Source organism: Archocentrus centrarchus, chromosome 16 (assembly GCF_007364275.1).
Source record: "Archocentrus centrarchus isolate MPI-CPG fArcCen1 chromosome 16, fArcCen1, whole genome shotgun sequence".
Classification (NCBI taxonomy): Eukaryota; Metazoa; Chordata; class Actinopteri; order Cichliformes; family Cichlidae; genus Archocentrus; species Archocentrus centrarchus.
Window position 1 is genome coordinate 25696874 of NC_044361.1, and position 16146 is coordinate 25713019.

The 16146-nt window shown below is 43.0% G+C and overlaps 1 protein-coding gene across 1 annotated transcript; it reads left to right on the forward strand.

The window, feature by feature from the left end:
- Positions 1-225: 225 nt before the first annotated feature.
- On the forward strand, positions 226-14549 carry LOC115794746 (myocardin). The gene is made up of 16 exons (XM_030750387.1): positions 226-491; positions 1460-1627; positions 3993-4046; positions 5931-5986; positions 6412-6478; positions 7237-7362; positions 7465-7655; positions 7836-7976; positions 9619-9784; positions 9880-10054; positions 10178-10322; positions 10453-11055; positions 11144-11242; positions 11398-11535; positions 11623-11677; positions 11764-14549. The coding sequence occupies exons 2-16, from the start codon at positions 1573-1575 to the stop codon at positions 12180-12182; spliced, it is 2490 nt and encodes an 829-aa protein (XP_030606247.1). The 5' UTR covers positions 226-491; positions 1460-1572; the 3' UTR covers positions 12183-14549.
- The last annotated feature ends 1597 nt before the right edge of the window (positions 14550-16146 follow it).

Consider the following 16146-nt stretch of genomic DNA (forward strand, 5'->3'; position numbering starts at 1 on the left):
CTTCTATATTTGTTAAAGTCAAGTGCAACAAACATAGAAGTATGCATTGTCCTGTAATTTGTTCCTCACTCTGTGAGTCTGCAGATATCAGGGGGGTAAATGGTTCTTAAGAAAAAAAAAAGGGGGGGGGGGGGATGAACAGGGTCACAGCAGGGGAGGGGTGAAGTTTGACAGTCGCTCACAGTTGGCACTGATGATCCAGGATGCTTTGGGGCGGACGGGGGAGAGGGGCAGAGAGAGCGAGGCAGAGGTAGAGAGGGTGAACTTCTGTCGGAAGGAGGACGAAGGAACAGCAGATCCTTTTCCTCCTTGCATTTCACCTTCAGGAAAAAAAAAAAAAAAGGATATGAAAAGAACATGAAAGAAAGAAATCGTCATTAAACGCACTACGAAGTTCTCTCTTTCCCTCTCTTCCTCCATCTCGCACCTCTCTCAATTTAATCTTAAATCCACTCCAATTTCCCCCGAGGGACTCAATTCTCTCTTTTCCTGTAAGTATTCTCTTTCATTCTCTTGCTTTTATTCTCTCAGTGTTTTTCAGTTCCTTCTTGTGACTCAGCACCCTGCTGTGAAACAATGCCCGCACCAGACGTGAAATCTCAATCAATTGCTTGTTATTTGATTGCATTAATGAATGAGAGGCCTTCTTTTGGACTCTTTAGGTTGTAAATAAGTGAAGTGTGTGCATTTATCGGACTGGGAATAGGAAGAGCTCTATGGTGATTTAGTATGCATAACCTCAGCTATTCCAGAGCATGTGTGTGTGAGTGTGTGTGTGTGTGTGCGTGTGTGTGTGTCTTTGTTTGTGTGTGTTTGTAGATTCCCTTCGAACAGGCTTCCTTTGGGTGTTTTGTGGCTGGACAGTTCAAATCAATATTGTTAATAGGTTGTGTGTGTGTGTGCACTAATGCGGCTCATGTAGATTCCCAGCTCACTCTATTTCAGAGTCAGCTCATCTTCTTTCAGTGCAAGACACATTTTTGGTCTGCTGTCCCCGGTGCGATGCTGTAGGTGTTGTGAGTTCATGTTTGTCTGTCACAATCAGTGTCCTCCATCCCTGACGTCCGAGTATCTGCTGGGGTTTCTGTCTCCCTCACTCACACGAGCTCGACTTTTCTCCCAGTCTTCTTTGTCTGGCTCCTTGCCCCTTCTCTCTAAAAAGCCTTCTGTCTGTTTAATTCTCTGTGTCGTTAGTTCTGTCTCTGTGGGTGGGCCTTGTGACTCTCTGTGTGATTATGACAGGCTGTCTATAGGGAGGCCTGCTGTTGCTAGAGTGGCTAACCATAAAGTTCAGTCTGCCTGTAGGTCTGAGAAGCTTTTCGTCGCTATTTCCTTCCTCAGTCTATCTTCGCTATGCTTTGTGTGCCTCTATCAATATTGGTTTGTGTCTATCAGTGGATTAACAAGCATCTGTCTCCCTCTCTCCTCTGCTTCCTCTGCTCTTCTGCATTCCCAACAGTGAGAGACAGAAGGAGAGGAGTCCATTCCTCCTGGTAGGGTGACACCAGGAATTTCCTCTTTCTCTCTGCTCCACTTCCTCTCTCTCGTCCGCCCAACACTCTCTCCTCCACAATGACGCTGCTGGCCTCCGAGAGGTCGCTTCTCATCCGGAACAAGTTCCGCTCAGGTGAGGACTCTGGAGGCATCAGCTCATGCCAATTAAAGGAAAGAAGGACTTATTTTCCCCACGACAGCCTTTCATCTTGGGCACACATACATAACCATCAATACATTGAGATGAAGTGTGTGTGAAGATTATTGTCTCGTCAGTCACACTGTTGATCATGTGATCAATAGAGTGAAGGTTATTGATGATGGTGATTAGATTTAGTGGTACCCACAGACAGACATATGGAGATGTCTTGAATAGAAGTAAAGGCGGCTGACCCTGAAGATAAAGTTCTCTGCATGTTACTGTCTGACACGTTAATCAGGACACGGGCGGGTTTGTTTGACTTTTGGAAAAAACAAACAAAAAACAAAAAAAAAACAAAACAAAAACAGCTGACAGCAGATCTTTACCAGAAAAGCCCTTGTTATTTGAAGGTCCTGAAAACCAGGTTTCAAATCTATAGCTCATTAATAATTCATGTCTAAATGACCAACAATCAGACCTGAGCTATAAAAAAAAAGAATCAGAGTTACCATTATTATTATTATTATCTTAAGAATGTAACAGTGAAAAGCTCAGCTAAGCTGCTTCACCATGAGTGCACTTTGATCAGATTTGAATGACAGTTGTCCAGCAGGAAAAACAAACAAACCCCCGAATTATCCTCAGATTTTGCTTCTAATGTTGCTAAATTAGCAAACTGGCAAAGTGACATCAAACCAGCCAATCAATAGCAAACATTCCAAATGTAAAATAGATACAAGTGTCCTGAGTTTGGAGGAAAACGTCTTCATGTTTGACCTCCTCACCCAATAGTAGAAGTTGATAGAAGTAATAAGTCCAAAGATATTAAGGATCATTTGTGATCTGCAGCATCTTAAAAGAATGGTGAATGGATGTCTTATTATTCTAAAAAAAAAAAAAAAGCTCATTTAAACGAGCATTCCTACTAAAATGTAAATATCATTGTCAGCGGTGGGTGTGATGATAAACTAACAGTAAAACGTTGAGGAGGCAGCCTGCTGTCTGTGACAAACAGCATTAGGCAACCCTTCCCAAGCTACACCGTGCTAGTTTCCCCCAACAAGTTGCAGCGGCTGCTGCTGAGTTCCTGCGCAGCTGTCGTAAACGGCTGGCAAAATAGAACGGCGAGAAAATGACACACACACAGTCCCCTAGGTGTGCAAACACCTGCTGGAAAACGTGATTCTATAAGCAGCTGTTCTGTTAGGAAGCATATATGTGCATAGCTGAGCTGGAAGAATTTTTTTTTTTTTTTCCAACAGTACATCCAACTTATTGATCCCTTTGTCAGCCAGGATGATACACTGAATTGTTAACAGTTTCACGTTTTTGTGTCGAACTTGGACGTGAACTCTTTTGGTGCACATCTCAGATGATGGCTCCCAACTGAAGAAATTTGCAGCTTGTTAAAACGTGTGTGCCTTAAAGTTGTCGGCTGTCCAACCAGAACGTCCTTGCAGAAATATTTAAGAAGCCCAGAGAATCTCAGCGTCTTTGGTACAAAAGGGTGAAAAAAAAAAAAAGATTTAAAATTAATATTTTTATTGGGACCTTCAGGAACAGTTAAGCTGTAACACAGGTTAGGTGACACTGAAAGTGTAGTTCAAGTGCAGATGTAGGACGTCTGGAGAAAACTGAAAATAAACGTTGGAAACCAAACTGCCAAAGACTGCTTCCCCACTGTGTTTCTCAGCCCAGGGGACCAATGTGTAAGTCTGCTTTAAATCCAGATTTTGAAGACCTTAAACTTTTGAGTTGTCAGAAAGGCAGAAGAGCAGGAAGAGTATAGTTAGAAGCACAAATGAGAGTGATGTGAGGAGGAGGGGATGCGTGAGAGGCTTGTGGAGAGAGCGGGACAGCTGAAAGGGGGGATGGGACCAACAGAAATAGACATACTGAGAGATAAATAGTTATTGCCCTCAACCCCCCTGAGCAGTCCTCTCCTCCCCTCCCCTCGTCAGGTCTCTCAGGTCTCAGTGCTCACCAAAATGTATCATGCGGGGGGGGGGGGGGGGGGGGGGGGGGGGGGGGGGACTTTGTGTCATGGGCCCAGCCCTTCCTTGCTTCACCTGTTTGTGTGTGTATGTAAATGTGTGCGTGCTTATGCGCGGTGTGTAGATGTGCCAAGGAGATATATAATCTACAAGCACTGCAAAGTCATGGGGTAATATGAGTTTGAAGGCCATATCATTTAACAGTGAGCGTGCTGTCTTGCATTGCTTAATTCTTAGCTTCCTACATCAGCCTGAGTTCTTATTCCAGATATGTAATTTTGCCTTCAATGAAATGAAACTAATGTACTGTTCCATCGGTGTAATATTTCATCTGTTTTTTTTTTCTCTATCTTGTCTTTCAGTCCTGCAGTTGAGGATTCAGAACCGAAGGCTGAGTGAAATCAATGCAGATTCAGGTTAGTCTACGTGTATCATTAACATTGTGATTGATCCATGTCAACTATGACTGCAGGGTGCATTTCATATTAATGATCTTCAAGTCACTTCTTCTCAGTGGAAGGCGATTGCCCATTGATTGCTCAGTGGGTTTTTTTTTTTTTTTTAAGGTTTTACTATACTGACCTTTTCTTCCTTTCTTCTTTTGTAAGAGCAAAATGCTTGGAGTAATGTTGGGTTTAATTATATAGTTTAAAACCTTTTATTGTATGTTAGTCCACACAATTTAAATAAGGCTCTAGGCTTAGTCTGCAGTAGACAGGAATCTAGAAAAGTAAATACTGAATTTACATAGGCTATGAACCCCACTCTCTCTGGTTAAAGTCCTCAACTTAACCCTTTGTATTACTTTATACTACTTTATGCCACTCACCTGATCTGGTCTAAAAATATATATATATATATATATTAATAATAACATTAAAATAAAAAGGTTTTCTGAGCCTTGTGATAAACTGGTGACCTGTTCTGGGTGTAAACTGCCTCTCACACCATTAAAGCTAGGCTAGGCTCAAGCCCTCCTGTGACCTTGGATAAATGGTTAATTGGCTAGATGGGCTTGGTTTTCTAAAGCCTGAAAACGCAGATAAAAGGAGATATGAAAATCTATTTCCCACTCAGACTTCCTGAATTACAATATGTTGAAAGAGGACTTTAGATCTTGTAGTCTAGCTCAGCTTTAATGTTGTTGTATTGTATCAAGGTTAGTAATTTTATTATGAACCAAATAACAGCAGGGATAAAATAAGAGTGACTTTTATACCAAGAACATGATGAAAACATAACAAAAAATATATACTGGCCACTTTATTAGATACACCTTGCTAGTAATGGGTTGAACATGGTCAACAACAGTATTCAGCCTGTGGCATTTAAACGATGCTCAGTTGGTACTAAGGTGCCCAAAGTGTGCCAAGAAAATACCCCCCACCCCCCCCACACACACACGCACCATTACACCACCACCACCACCAGCCTGAACCATGGATACAAGGCAGGATGGATCCATGCTTTCATGTTGTTTATGCCAAATACTGACCCTACCATCCGAAATTTGGCAGGAGAAATCGAGACTCATCAGACCAGGCAATGTTTTTCTAATCTTCTGTTGCTGAACTTTGGTGAGCCAGTGTGTTTGATGAGCTTGGTTTAAATCAATGGGTCGTCTCGACCGTGTCTATGTGCCTAAATGCACCGAGCTGCCACCATGCGATTGGATGGTTATATTTGCTTTAGTAGAGTAGGTGTACCTAATAACGTGGCTGGTGAGTGTATATATTACTCTATAGTTAAAACATATTTTATGTTCACATTAAAAAGCCTGTAGAAGGCCACACATTCACAGCAGCTATCAGGATTGTAGATCCTGCCTCCTGCAATGCACTTTATCAGAAATGGAAAATGTTCACAAGCAATTAAGACAAGAATAAATACATAAAGCTGTAACAATCAACAATCATTATCTGAAGATGTGAGCCTAAATAAATTGTGTCATGCACAAAATTCAAAGTGCTGAGTGTTGAAATACAAAAAATAAATAAAATAAAAATAAAAAAAGGCAGGCACCTTGCTTCACTTCCCTCCTGGCTGCAGGTTGCTCAGTTTTTGATGCCTGCCAACACAAAAGAGTGTGTGAGATGCTTCATGCTGTAACTTGGAAGGATCATTTGAAAGCTGACGCTGCTTTGTTGATGCACCCCTGCACCTTAGTTGCTATTCTTCTAGGCTACTATTCTCTAAAACGTTCTAATATGAGAGCTTGGATTAAGAAAAACAAATCATCTTTTTTTAAACACTGCATTGTCGTATTTCATCTTTAACCGCATTCTGTCTGATTGGTACAGGGCTGAAAGCTGCTTGTTCACCTCAAAAAGCAGAGAAAGACCAGAGTGAAGCTCTGGTGAGTGGCATCCTGTTTTCTTTTTTTTTTTTTTTTAAACATATACAGCAGCAGGATAGCACACTTCACATCAAATGCTGATTTTAATGCATCCAACACATTTTAACCCTCCACATGTTTTTTTTTTTAAGTCTTTATGAATTTTGGTTGGTGATTGTCCAGTCCAGTGAGACCAGATGTTCTATGCTAGGCTATTGCTCTGAGTTCATAAGAAATATAATTCGTTATCAGGTCTCCTCAGCTAAAGAGAGCTAATTTGCACTGGTTTCAATGGCAACTCTTCCAACACCTCCTTCCAACACCTTGCAATAATTCTAATATTTGATTAGGCTGCACTGACAGTTTTATTTAACTTTCCCCTGAGTTAACTGCATTGTTATCTCTGGGCCTTGGCTGTTGGTTTGACCCGCTGTTTCCTGATGCAGCGTCTAACTGATGACGGTGCCACTCAGAAGTTGCCTCCTGGTGGTCTGAACACTGAAACTGCACAAGGTGATACCATGCCCACAGTAATGTTGCTGTCTCCTCCTTGCTTCGCTCTGTATGCTCCCAGCGTAGCTCACTGTAACACACTTCCCCTCCTCTCCATTTTTTTCGCTGTCTCTGTTATATCATATCTGTGCTGCTCTCCACTCCCTGTTGTACAGTAGTAGTGCAAAGATGTGAAGTGTGTAAATCTTACAAAGGGCTTCGTGTTTCATCAGCTGTCAGTAAAATTGAAGTGTGTCCTTGTTGCACGCTGTAACGCTGCTTCACATGCAGCCGGCAAAACATATCAGTGATTGACAGCACATGATAAACCTGCCAATCCAGGGATCAGAGTCATCATTTTGTGCTATTACTCACATCACCCTCTCTCATCTCTCCACTCACCTCCTGCTCCTCTAACCTGTCTTTTAATTTTAAAGGACTATGATTATAGCGTCTGGCTTTTTGAAATGTCTAATTTCCTTAATAGTCCTTTTGTGACATTTTAAAAATATTTTGTGAGCGTGTGTGTGTGTGTTTGTGTTCATATCCAAGGGAATACATTTCCCCATGGGCAGGCATGTTTACTTGTTTTTGATGCCTCTGCTGCTTTGAATTGGGACTGATCGCCTGTGGCAAAGCTGTTGTGCACGCTCACGTTGCATATGTTCTGAAATCCTGTTGCTTCTCTTTCTCCTATCTCGCCTCTTTCCACTGATCTCCCATCTGTCCCTTTCTCCCCATTTATCTACACCATCCCTCCCACTTTCTCCCACCCGTAGAGCGGGCTGCGTGTGGGGCCCACAGGCAGAAGAAAGCTCGCCAGGCGCAAGACCTCACTGAGAGGATCCAACGCCCGCCTGGACCAGTGGAGCAACAGCTCAAACACACACTGCCCCTGGAGAACGGTGAGTCAACGCGCATCTGCATGAACAAGCGCACACATTTTTTTTTTTTTCCCTCCAGCCTTGTCTTTTGACCTTACATCCTTTTGCTTTTGCTTTCCTCAGGTCCTGCTTCTTTCCCTCTGACTGCTGATGTCTTCGAAGATGACGTCTCCTCCTCATCCTCACCCACGGAGAAACACAGCGCTCAACAATCACCAACCTTTTCTTCATTGCCGAGGGTCTCAGGTGACCAATTACTGAGCGACTGCTCAGCTCTGGTCCCGTCTGTTAACCATAGTCCCTGTCATGCTCAGGTGAGGAAATGGCACAGATAAAGTTTTGATTAAAAAAAATCACATATTTTGCAAAAAAATGTTTAATATTAGTTCTCAGTAATAACCACTGACAAACACATTAAAGCATATATTCACTGGCTCTTGAGTTTATAAATAGCTTCATATGTCAGCTCTAATAATCTGATACTCTGCCTTCAGTCTGGTTTGGCAGTGCTCCCGGGAACCGAGGGCATCAGACAACCTATGAGCGTGAAGCTGGGTGAATCAAACTCCATGGCAACGACTGGGAGGCCGACTGGGATGTATCTGACCTCTCAGACCACACCCCTGCTGCCAAAGGTAAGCTGGGGTTAATGCATGCTCCTCCACATACAAGCCCCACTGCTTTAAGCTGCATGGGAAAAAAAAAAGAAAAAAAAAAGCCATGCACATCTTAGTGCTAAAAAGAATGGCTTGTGGAAAAGTCAAACTTCTGAACTTCAGATTTGCTGTCTTACATTTTTAAATTCCCGCAAGCCACAAAACAAAATACGTGACACAGAATGACACACCCCCCCCCCATCCTTTAAAAACATCCTTTTTACGTCTTCTTTTCTTTTTTTGTAAAATACTATAAATCATATACAAATCATATATAACAACAGTTTGTACTTCAATAAGGACACAGGCTGAGTAGCTGTCAAAGATGCTTTTTCCCTTTCTGTTTTCCGCTGCTCTCATTTGTTAGGTTACACCACAGGAGATCATCTGTTTCCATCTCTTTCAATCCTCTGCGTTTTTGTCTGCATCTTCTTCTGTCACGCCAACCACCTGCGTGTCCTCGCTCACCCACAAACCTCTTCTTTGGCCTTCCTCTTTCCCGCTCGCCCAGCTGCTCCATCTTTCCCAAGATTCCTCTGTCAGTGTACCCAGTGTCTCTCCTCTGCATGTGTCCAAACCACCTTAATCTCACTTCTCTCACTTTGTTCTTGAACCATCCAACCTGAGCTGTCCCTCTGATGTACTCATCTCGAATCCTGTCCATCTTTGTCACACCAAATGCAAATCTCAGCACTTTTAATTCAGCTGCCTCTAGCTACGCCTCATATGTAACAGCTGGTCTCACTACCATCTTGTAAACTTTCACTCTTGCTGGTACACTTCTAGTTGTCACATATACTACCAGACTTTAAAAAAACTCACTCCCCTATGTGGGAATGGATGTAATAAAACATCCACAGGGTGGGTGGGGGTGGGGCATGAACTCCAACATCCTTAAAACATGAACTCTTCTGGATACCTTTGACCCTAAAGGTCATAATCATGAACTCTAACATTAGACCATTTTCATAATTGAATAAATTGTGTCATAAATGTTTTAGCATACCTTGTTTATGATACGTAATGGATACATTGTGTTCTTTTACTTTGATTGATGATTATTCACAACAACTGAACTATATCATGACTGTTTTGCTATATCGAGCTAACAGAATTCCTATTTGGATTCTGTTTGGTGTGTTGATCAGTTTCTTTATGCAGTATATAATATTTTCATGCAGAAAAGCAGCACTTACACTTTAAGCCTGTGTGTGTGCGCTTTCTCTAGAGGTATTCACAGCAGGGATACAACATAAGAGATAAAAGAGCACTGTAGAGGTCTTTAACCTAACAGGATGGTCACTCCTCTGTTTTTTTTTCCTGAAACAATGCTCTGCTGTAAGCTGCTCTGCATTCATTAATGTCAATTTGCACTTCTGGGGGAGCTCAGTGCTTGCCCCAGAGGTTAACGCATTCACACATGAGCAGCTTGGTTGTATGTCAGAGCCAGTGCATGTTGGCATCTGGGGATTTGTGAAGCGTTTATGCATTTCATGTGACTTTGATGTGTGGCTAATAGTGTCATATGTGCAATGATTTGCTTTTTCACTCTTATATGGTTTATAGTATACTTGAAATAACGCACTATTATGGTTTAAGGAATCTAAATGTGTCTTTATAGACAGCTCGGCCTCCCAACCCCGCCTGTTCCTCGTCTCTGCCTCACTCCCTCAACTTCACCCATCTCCCCCGCCCACGGAAACCGCGGGACACCAAACCAAAAATGAGGAAACTCAAATATCATCAGTACATTCCTCCAGACCAGAGAGGAGGGTCTGGGACTGGAGGTGCCAATATAATACTTTACCTAAACAGAAACACTCATTTGTCAAATCAAGGTTTGCTCAGGTGATGAGCTGTTTGAATATTTATGTATTTTCAGGGGTAGGAGCCAAACAGAAGAGCCCTAGCCCTACCAACTCTTTAGACCCAGCCTACTCTGATCTCCTGAAACAGCAGCAAGTTTTCCTACAGCTTCAAATCCTCCAGAGCCAGCAGCAGCAGCAGCAGCAGCAGCAGCAACAACAACCGCAAGAACAGATCACTGTTGTACCCAGGTACACAAACAGATTAACTGCTGTTAGCTAATTTCTTATGATCCAACTCACCAGATCTCTGGTTGCTCACTCAGTAAGTCCTCAGATGGTTTAGCTGAATTCATGCTGCTCTTATTTGTTCAGTGCTGAATCCGGTGATCTTCTGAAGTCTTCAGGAGCCATACCACAGAATCCTCAACCGGTTCCTGCCACAACCAACCACACCCCTACGGACACAAACACCGCATCCAAACCTGAGCTTCTCCCTGCTAATCTGGTCGATTTAACAGTAAGAAAAACATTTATCAAAGAAGAGTTGTTCTTACATACCTTAAAATGCTTGAAAAATGATTCATGGTTAAAAGAAACCAATAACCTACAACAGTTTCTTTCCACTGCTTTGTTTTCTTTTTCCTCAGGTGTCAGAGTTACGGCAGCAGCTGCGTAAGCGTGGCCTCCCTGTCTCTGGCACAAAGCCTGCCCTGTTGCAGCGTCTTCGTCCTTTCCAGCTTCCTAGTGCTTGCCTCACTCCTGCTCCCCTCTGTCAGCTGGGCACCAGCCTGGAGCCACTCACCCCCTGTCCCTCTCTGCCACCCAGCCAGAGCCCTGGCTCAAGCTCCAGCTCTGGACTAGACTCGCCCAGCAGCAGCCCAAACCAGCAGCTTTACATCCAGGACATGGGAATTCCTAATGGAATTGTCAGCAACGCTCCAAATAGAGTTCCAAATGGAATTCTAAACACTGTCCCAAATGGTTTCACAAATGCTGCGTCAGTCAGTTTGGCGAGTGAACCATGTGGTCTTACCAACACTGTCTTCTTAGCTCCTGCCAGCACTGCCTCAGGAACTCCAAGTCCCAGTCTCCCCATGTCATCCTCCTCACCCCTACAGTGTGGGACTCCGTGGAGAAGTGAGAAGGAGCAGCAGCAGCAGCAACAACAGCAGGAGCTGAGTGTGGAGCTGGAGATGAGGGAGAGGATAAGAAGCAGGCCCAGAGACCACTCCACACACTCTGGAAATGAGGTGAGGAAAGACAGACTCAGATCTCTGGTGTGACAGGAAATGTTCATTTAACGATGTGACTGCTTTATAAAAATCATTTTACCATCAGTCTTGTGGAGGATCCCTCCATCCGTTCCTGCAACAGGATCCAGGATGCTCCAGAGGGAAGCCAGAAACAGATGCACATGCAGAGGTGTTGTTTACACAGGTAAACATACAAAACAGAGCACACGTCTGGGATAAATAGATATAAATTATTCTTCACAGAGGCACACTGAAGAGCCTTCCATCTAGGAACATTTCTCAGACATGCAAACCTGCATATGCCACCTGTTAAACAATTTATGTCTGCTTTCTAATCAGGTGTTTTGCTGCCAGCCCTGTGATGCAATTGGCCATGACTTTGAACTGCCAGTGCAGATTACAGCAAGTCCTACTCAGAACTTACCCTGTGTACGCAGCTTGGAGGAAGAACTACAGGAGGCTATCCAGAAAGCACAGGTCAGGAGTCTCTGGATGAACAGGAGATCACAAGAAGATTCTTTTGTTCAGTGAAATGAAGTATTTCTCCTTTTCTCTGGCTAACAGATGGACCCTCGGCAGTCCATTGATGACATTCTAGATGAGCCTTTTGCTTCTGCTGGTAAGTCTCACACAATTAATAAATTCCACTAGAATAACACTCATATTCCTTTCAGTGTCTAATCCTTTGTACTCCCTCTCTTTCAGACTCTGTCAATATGTCTGACCATAAATCCCCCACCCACTCAGCCCGTTCTCCTTCCCCTCCTCAAAATGATCAGTCCCAGACTTCCCAGCAGCACAACAAGGATGACAACTCCCTGCTTTCGCCTCTTTGCTCCTCTCTTTTGCTGGAGCTTCCTCCATCCCCTGCTGTAAAAATCCAGAGCCAGGTCGTCCCACTTCCTCCCCCACCGCCCATCTGTACCTCCCCTTTACCATCCACCAGGAGGTCACGGAAACGACGGGCTCCAACACCGTTTGATGCCGCTGACTGGCTTGAAATACTGTCGTCCGGCCTCCGCCCTTTGACCCCACCAACAGCTCCCTTTGTTGAACCAGACTTGAGCCTGGATTCAGATCTCAATGTCAGTCGAGTGCTGGATCTGATGATAGAGCAGTGGTGAGGACTTTCGAGGGGTGATCATTCATTGTTTGTTTGATGAGCTGCGAGAGACACTGGCTCTACGCAATGTCGAGAGCTGGATTCATTGCAGCGATCAGATCCAACAGCTTTGACGGGACAATGAGAACACAAACACACGCACACTTGCGCCCTATGTACACACTGAGTGTTGTTTAAAAGCACTTGGGCTAAGCCAGAAATGGCAAACAAGCAACACATCTGTGGATTGACACACTCCACAGCACAATGTTTGCAGTGCAAAACAAAAGAAAACCTGGTGGCATATTAATTTAAGCATGCTTCCTGGCTGTGCTGGGAGAATGTTGTTTCTGACTTATCTCCAAAACCCGTTGTCGGATTGGGTTGAGTTTGGCCCCTGGTGTTGACTCAGTCATTGAGTCCTAGCCATTCATAAAGCCCATTCAGAATGTGTAAAAGCCAGGCAGAGCGCACAGCTTGTGTGTGGCTCCAGACCTTAACCCCGGTGCCAGACACACAGTCGGCATGCAGAGGGAGAAAGCTGGCAGAAGCCACAAACAAGAAGTGCGTGCACATGTTTGTGCGAAAGTGTGATCTCGTGCGTATGCGTGCTTTCCATATGCCTGACTGTGAGAGTGCACACAAGGCTGCTTTTGTTTGCACGTGTCCACATGCAACGCTTCCAGGTATATTTATCAGCATCCACGCCAAAGCACTTGTAGTTATTTGTTTGTTTACAATTAAGTGCCTGCTTCTGTGTGGTATGACTGATCTGTGAGAGGATACACGTGAAAGACACAGAAGGGAGGCTGCGGATTTACAGTAAGTGTCCACTTCCTAGAGCAGACATTTAATTGTAGTCCCTCTGCCAGCGGGCAGTAACTCCACTGTAGCTATCCTGTGTAATCATCAGAACAACCACATTACCTTGTTCAAGTCGCCATCCTCCAGGAGAGCAATCAGGAAGCCACCCCAAAAATAGTCCCCGTACAAATGCACCAATCAGCCGAGTGAGACTTTCCTCATCACTTTGCAAAAACAGGTGGTCATTTTGTTCCCTGATTAACCCCCAACAGTGTCTGGCCCGCTCCTTGGTGCTTATCCTGCTACTAGCAAATCCAGATTTAGCACAATTTATAACCCGACACCAAGGCCACACCTGTTCACTTAGTGCAAATTAATTCCTCAAATTTATTGCTGAGCTTATTAAATCTTTGGTGCATATTTCAATATACAAATGGACCATTAATATTAAGACAAAATGTACTGTAGTGTTAGCACAAAATACTGTGTTTGGAGAATAATACATCTCGTGACCAGGTGAGCTTGTCAATCCAAGCTGATACGCACATTTTCTTACGGGTGACAGTAATCTTGGCTCTAACTTCTACACAATTTACTGGTCATGTGGTAGTGGGTACTTTATTTGTTTGCATAATACGCTTTCAGTGAGTTACGTCCATTCTCAACCCCACTTACCATAATGATATTAATGAAAAAAAAATCTGACAGAGGTTAGCTGCCATTAACCTCTGCTGTACCAGATGAATGTAATTCAGATACATGATCCCGTCTACATAAATTTATTCATGGCCCTTAATTGGCTGCATATACCATCAGTCATTTTGGAGAACTCTGATTGCCTAATTCCTGTCTAGAGCATTTCGATTCTTTGATAAACAACCAGGAGTTCTTCTTCTATATTATCATTATGTTTAAAAAATGTGTTTGTTTCCACCAGTGAAAGTAAAGGCGTGTGAGTGTAATATGATTCATGTAAAGGGCACAGAAACTCGAGCTCTAACTTCATACTATTGTATGCTCTTGTTGTTTCTATGAAGGCAGTGGGTTGTTGTGGCCTGTTTGCTTCTTATTCTAATGAAAAACTGGCGCTGGCCACAGTGAGTTATTGGCATAAGATAATCTGTGCATCGGCAAACCTTCAGCTCAGTGCAACAGCCTTATGACAAAGCAATTCTTATACAGCTTTCAGTACAGAGACTATGAAAATGCAGCTAAATGTGGATGGATGGCTATGATAATCACAGCGATCAATAAGCATTGCCTGCTGCAAAGAAAAAAAAAAAAGAAAAAGAAAAGAAAAAAATAGATTGGCAGGAGAGTAAGATGCTACCTCCTGTGACTTCCTCCGCTTTAGGGATGACAACAGCCTTTTCCTTGTTTTTTATTTACTTCCGATCACTGGCGCAGACTTTCCTGAAACACCCCAGAGACTGTTGACTAATTTAATTAAACCAAGGTTTAATAATTCTGTTTTAAACTGAGTTTAAAAAGTTGACTGAAAGCACTGGAGTGTTTCAGGTAACTGTGATTTAGTTGCTGCTATAAATGCCTTATTCTGAGAATGTGAGACAAAACGAAATTTGTTTGCTTGTATTTTTATTTGTAACATATTTCTGCAAATGTTTCTGTCCAAAATGTTTTTAAAAGCATTACAAAAATTAAAGTCTTAATAGATTTTCCATGTGCTTCTATCTTTCTTTTATCCCTGGAAAGTGGGTAAAGCGATACGGCGCACAGAGAGAATTAACAAATGGATGAAGAAAGAACTACTGATCACTCCTTTATTTCACAAGAGACTGTCCCAAATTACGTCTTATCAAATATTGATGATCACAAAGTAAATTAAATATTAATATGTGCCAATATGCTTCTTAAATATCCATGAAACCTCACTAATGCCCACATAGTTCCATAGTTAATCTTCAAAATGACACAGTATTATGATCTGGAGGAACAATAACATGCTTTAAAATGAAAAGATGTATCAAACATGACCTCCAGTTAGTGCTCAGCATGACAGCGATACTACATAGAAAGTAGAAAAATTAGGATCAGTCTCTTCAGTCATAGATAGACAGGAATACATATGCAGCACACAATTCTTTAGCCCAGCTCTTAAAAGCTACATATGTTGATAAGTTTAACCCTACCACAGACAGGGCACAAAGAAAAGAAATAAGATGAGACAATCTACTCTCTGTTTGACTTATCCACCCAGGGGTGAGAGTGTGTTTTCACAGGGGTAATACTCCAAAGCTGTGACCAGGGTGTAATGAGGGATTCGCTGTAATGGCCCCTCTAGCCGTTCCACATCACTTCCTCCTCGTTCCTCCCTTGCAATAACTGCTTCCTGCATGATTTCATGGAAATTGAAGGGAGAAAGGTGTGTTTCATATGTAAAGCAGGTAGCTCTTGCCGAGACGTGTGGATTCTCTCACTCCCTCCATCTCTCCCCTCTCTCTTCCTTACTCCCTCATTTCTTGTCTCTTGGGTCGGGACTGGGTAGGCTTTGATCACTTGCAGAGGGTCGCTATGGTTTGATTTCTGTTGTGCTCCTCTGAGAGTTTTGCTCTGCTATTATAAACCATGTGAGAGAAGACAGGGGGATGTTAATTTCTCAACAGCTACTTTAGCCTGTGTATCACTGAGTGAATCATAATCATGCATACAGCATGAGGCAGAAAGAGAGCGTTAGCTACCAGATAAAGCAATACACGAGATGTAAAATCCATCAAATCTTTTTAACGTCTGAGCTGTGAGGTTATAAGAGACTTATTAAAGGGGTGCAACAGCATAAGATCCTGCTTCCCATCCATGGGATCAAATAGATGCCATAAAATACTCACCTAAACCTGCGATAACTGCCACCCAGAGGCAGCAGAAATAACACTGATATCTTATCACCTGTAAAGGATATCTAAACTTAAACAATTTATGCATCCAGTAAATTTCTGGTGAATGTAAATCTAATATTCATGTGCACCTTAGCTGCTAAAGGCTGCACAGTGCTCACTACTTGGCCACAATGTACAGTATGTGTGGTGTAGGTAGTGTATAGTTGCTGCCTATCAGCAAAAATAAGGTTAAAATGGAGCGGTGCAGTGGTTAGCACTGCTGCCTCACAGTAAGAAGGTCCTGGGTTTGAATCTCATGGCTGGCCAGGGTGTATTTGGAGTTTGCAT

Coding starts and splice junctions, on each gene's coding strand:
- LOC115794746 (XM_030750387.1), top strand. CDS start 1,573: ATGACGCTGCTGGCCTCCGAGAGGTCGCTTCTCATCCGGAACAAGTTC. Junction 6,479..7,236: donor GAACACTGAAACTGCACAAG/GTGATACCATGC, acceptor TCCCACCCGTAG/AGCGGGCTGCGTGTGGGGCC. Junction 11,243..11,397: donor CAGAGGTGTTGTTTACACAG/GTAAACATACAA, acceptor CTTTCTAATCAG/GTGTTTTGCTGCCAGCCCTG.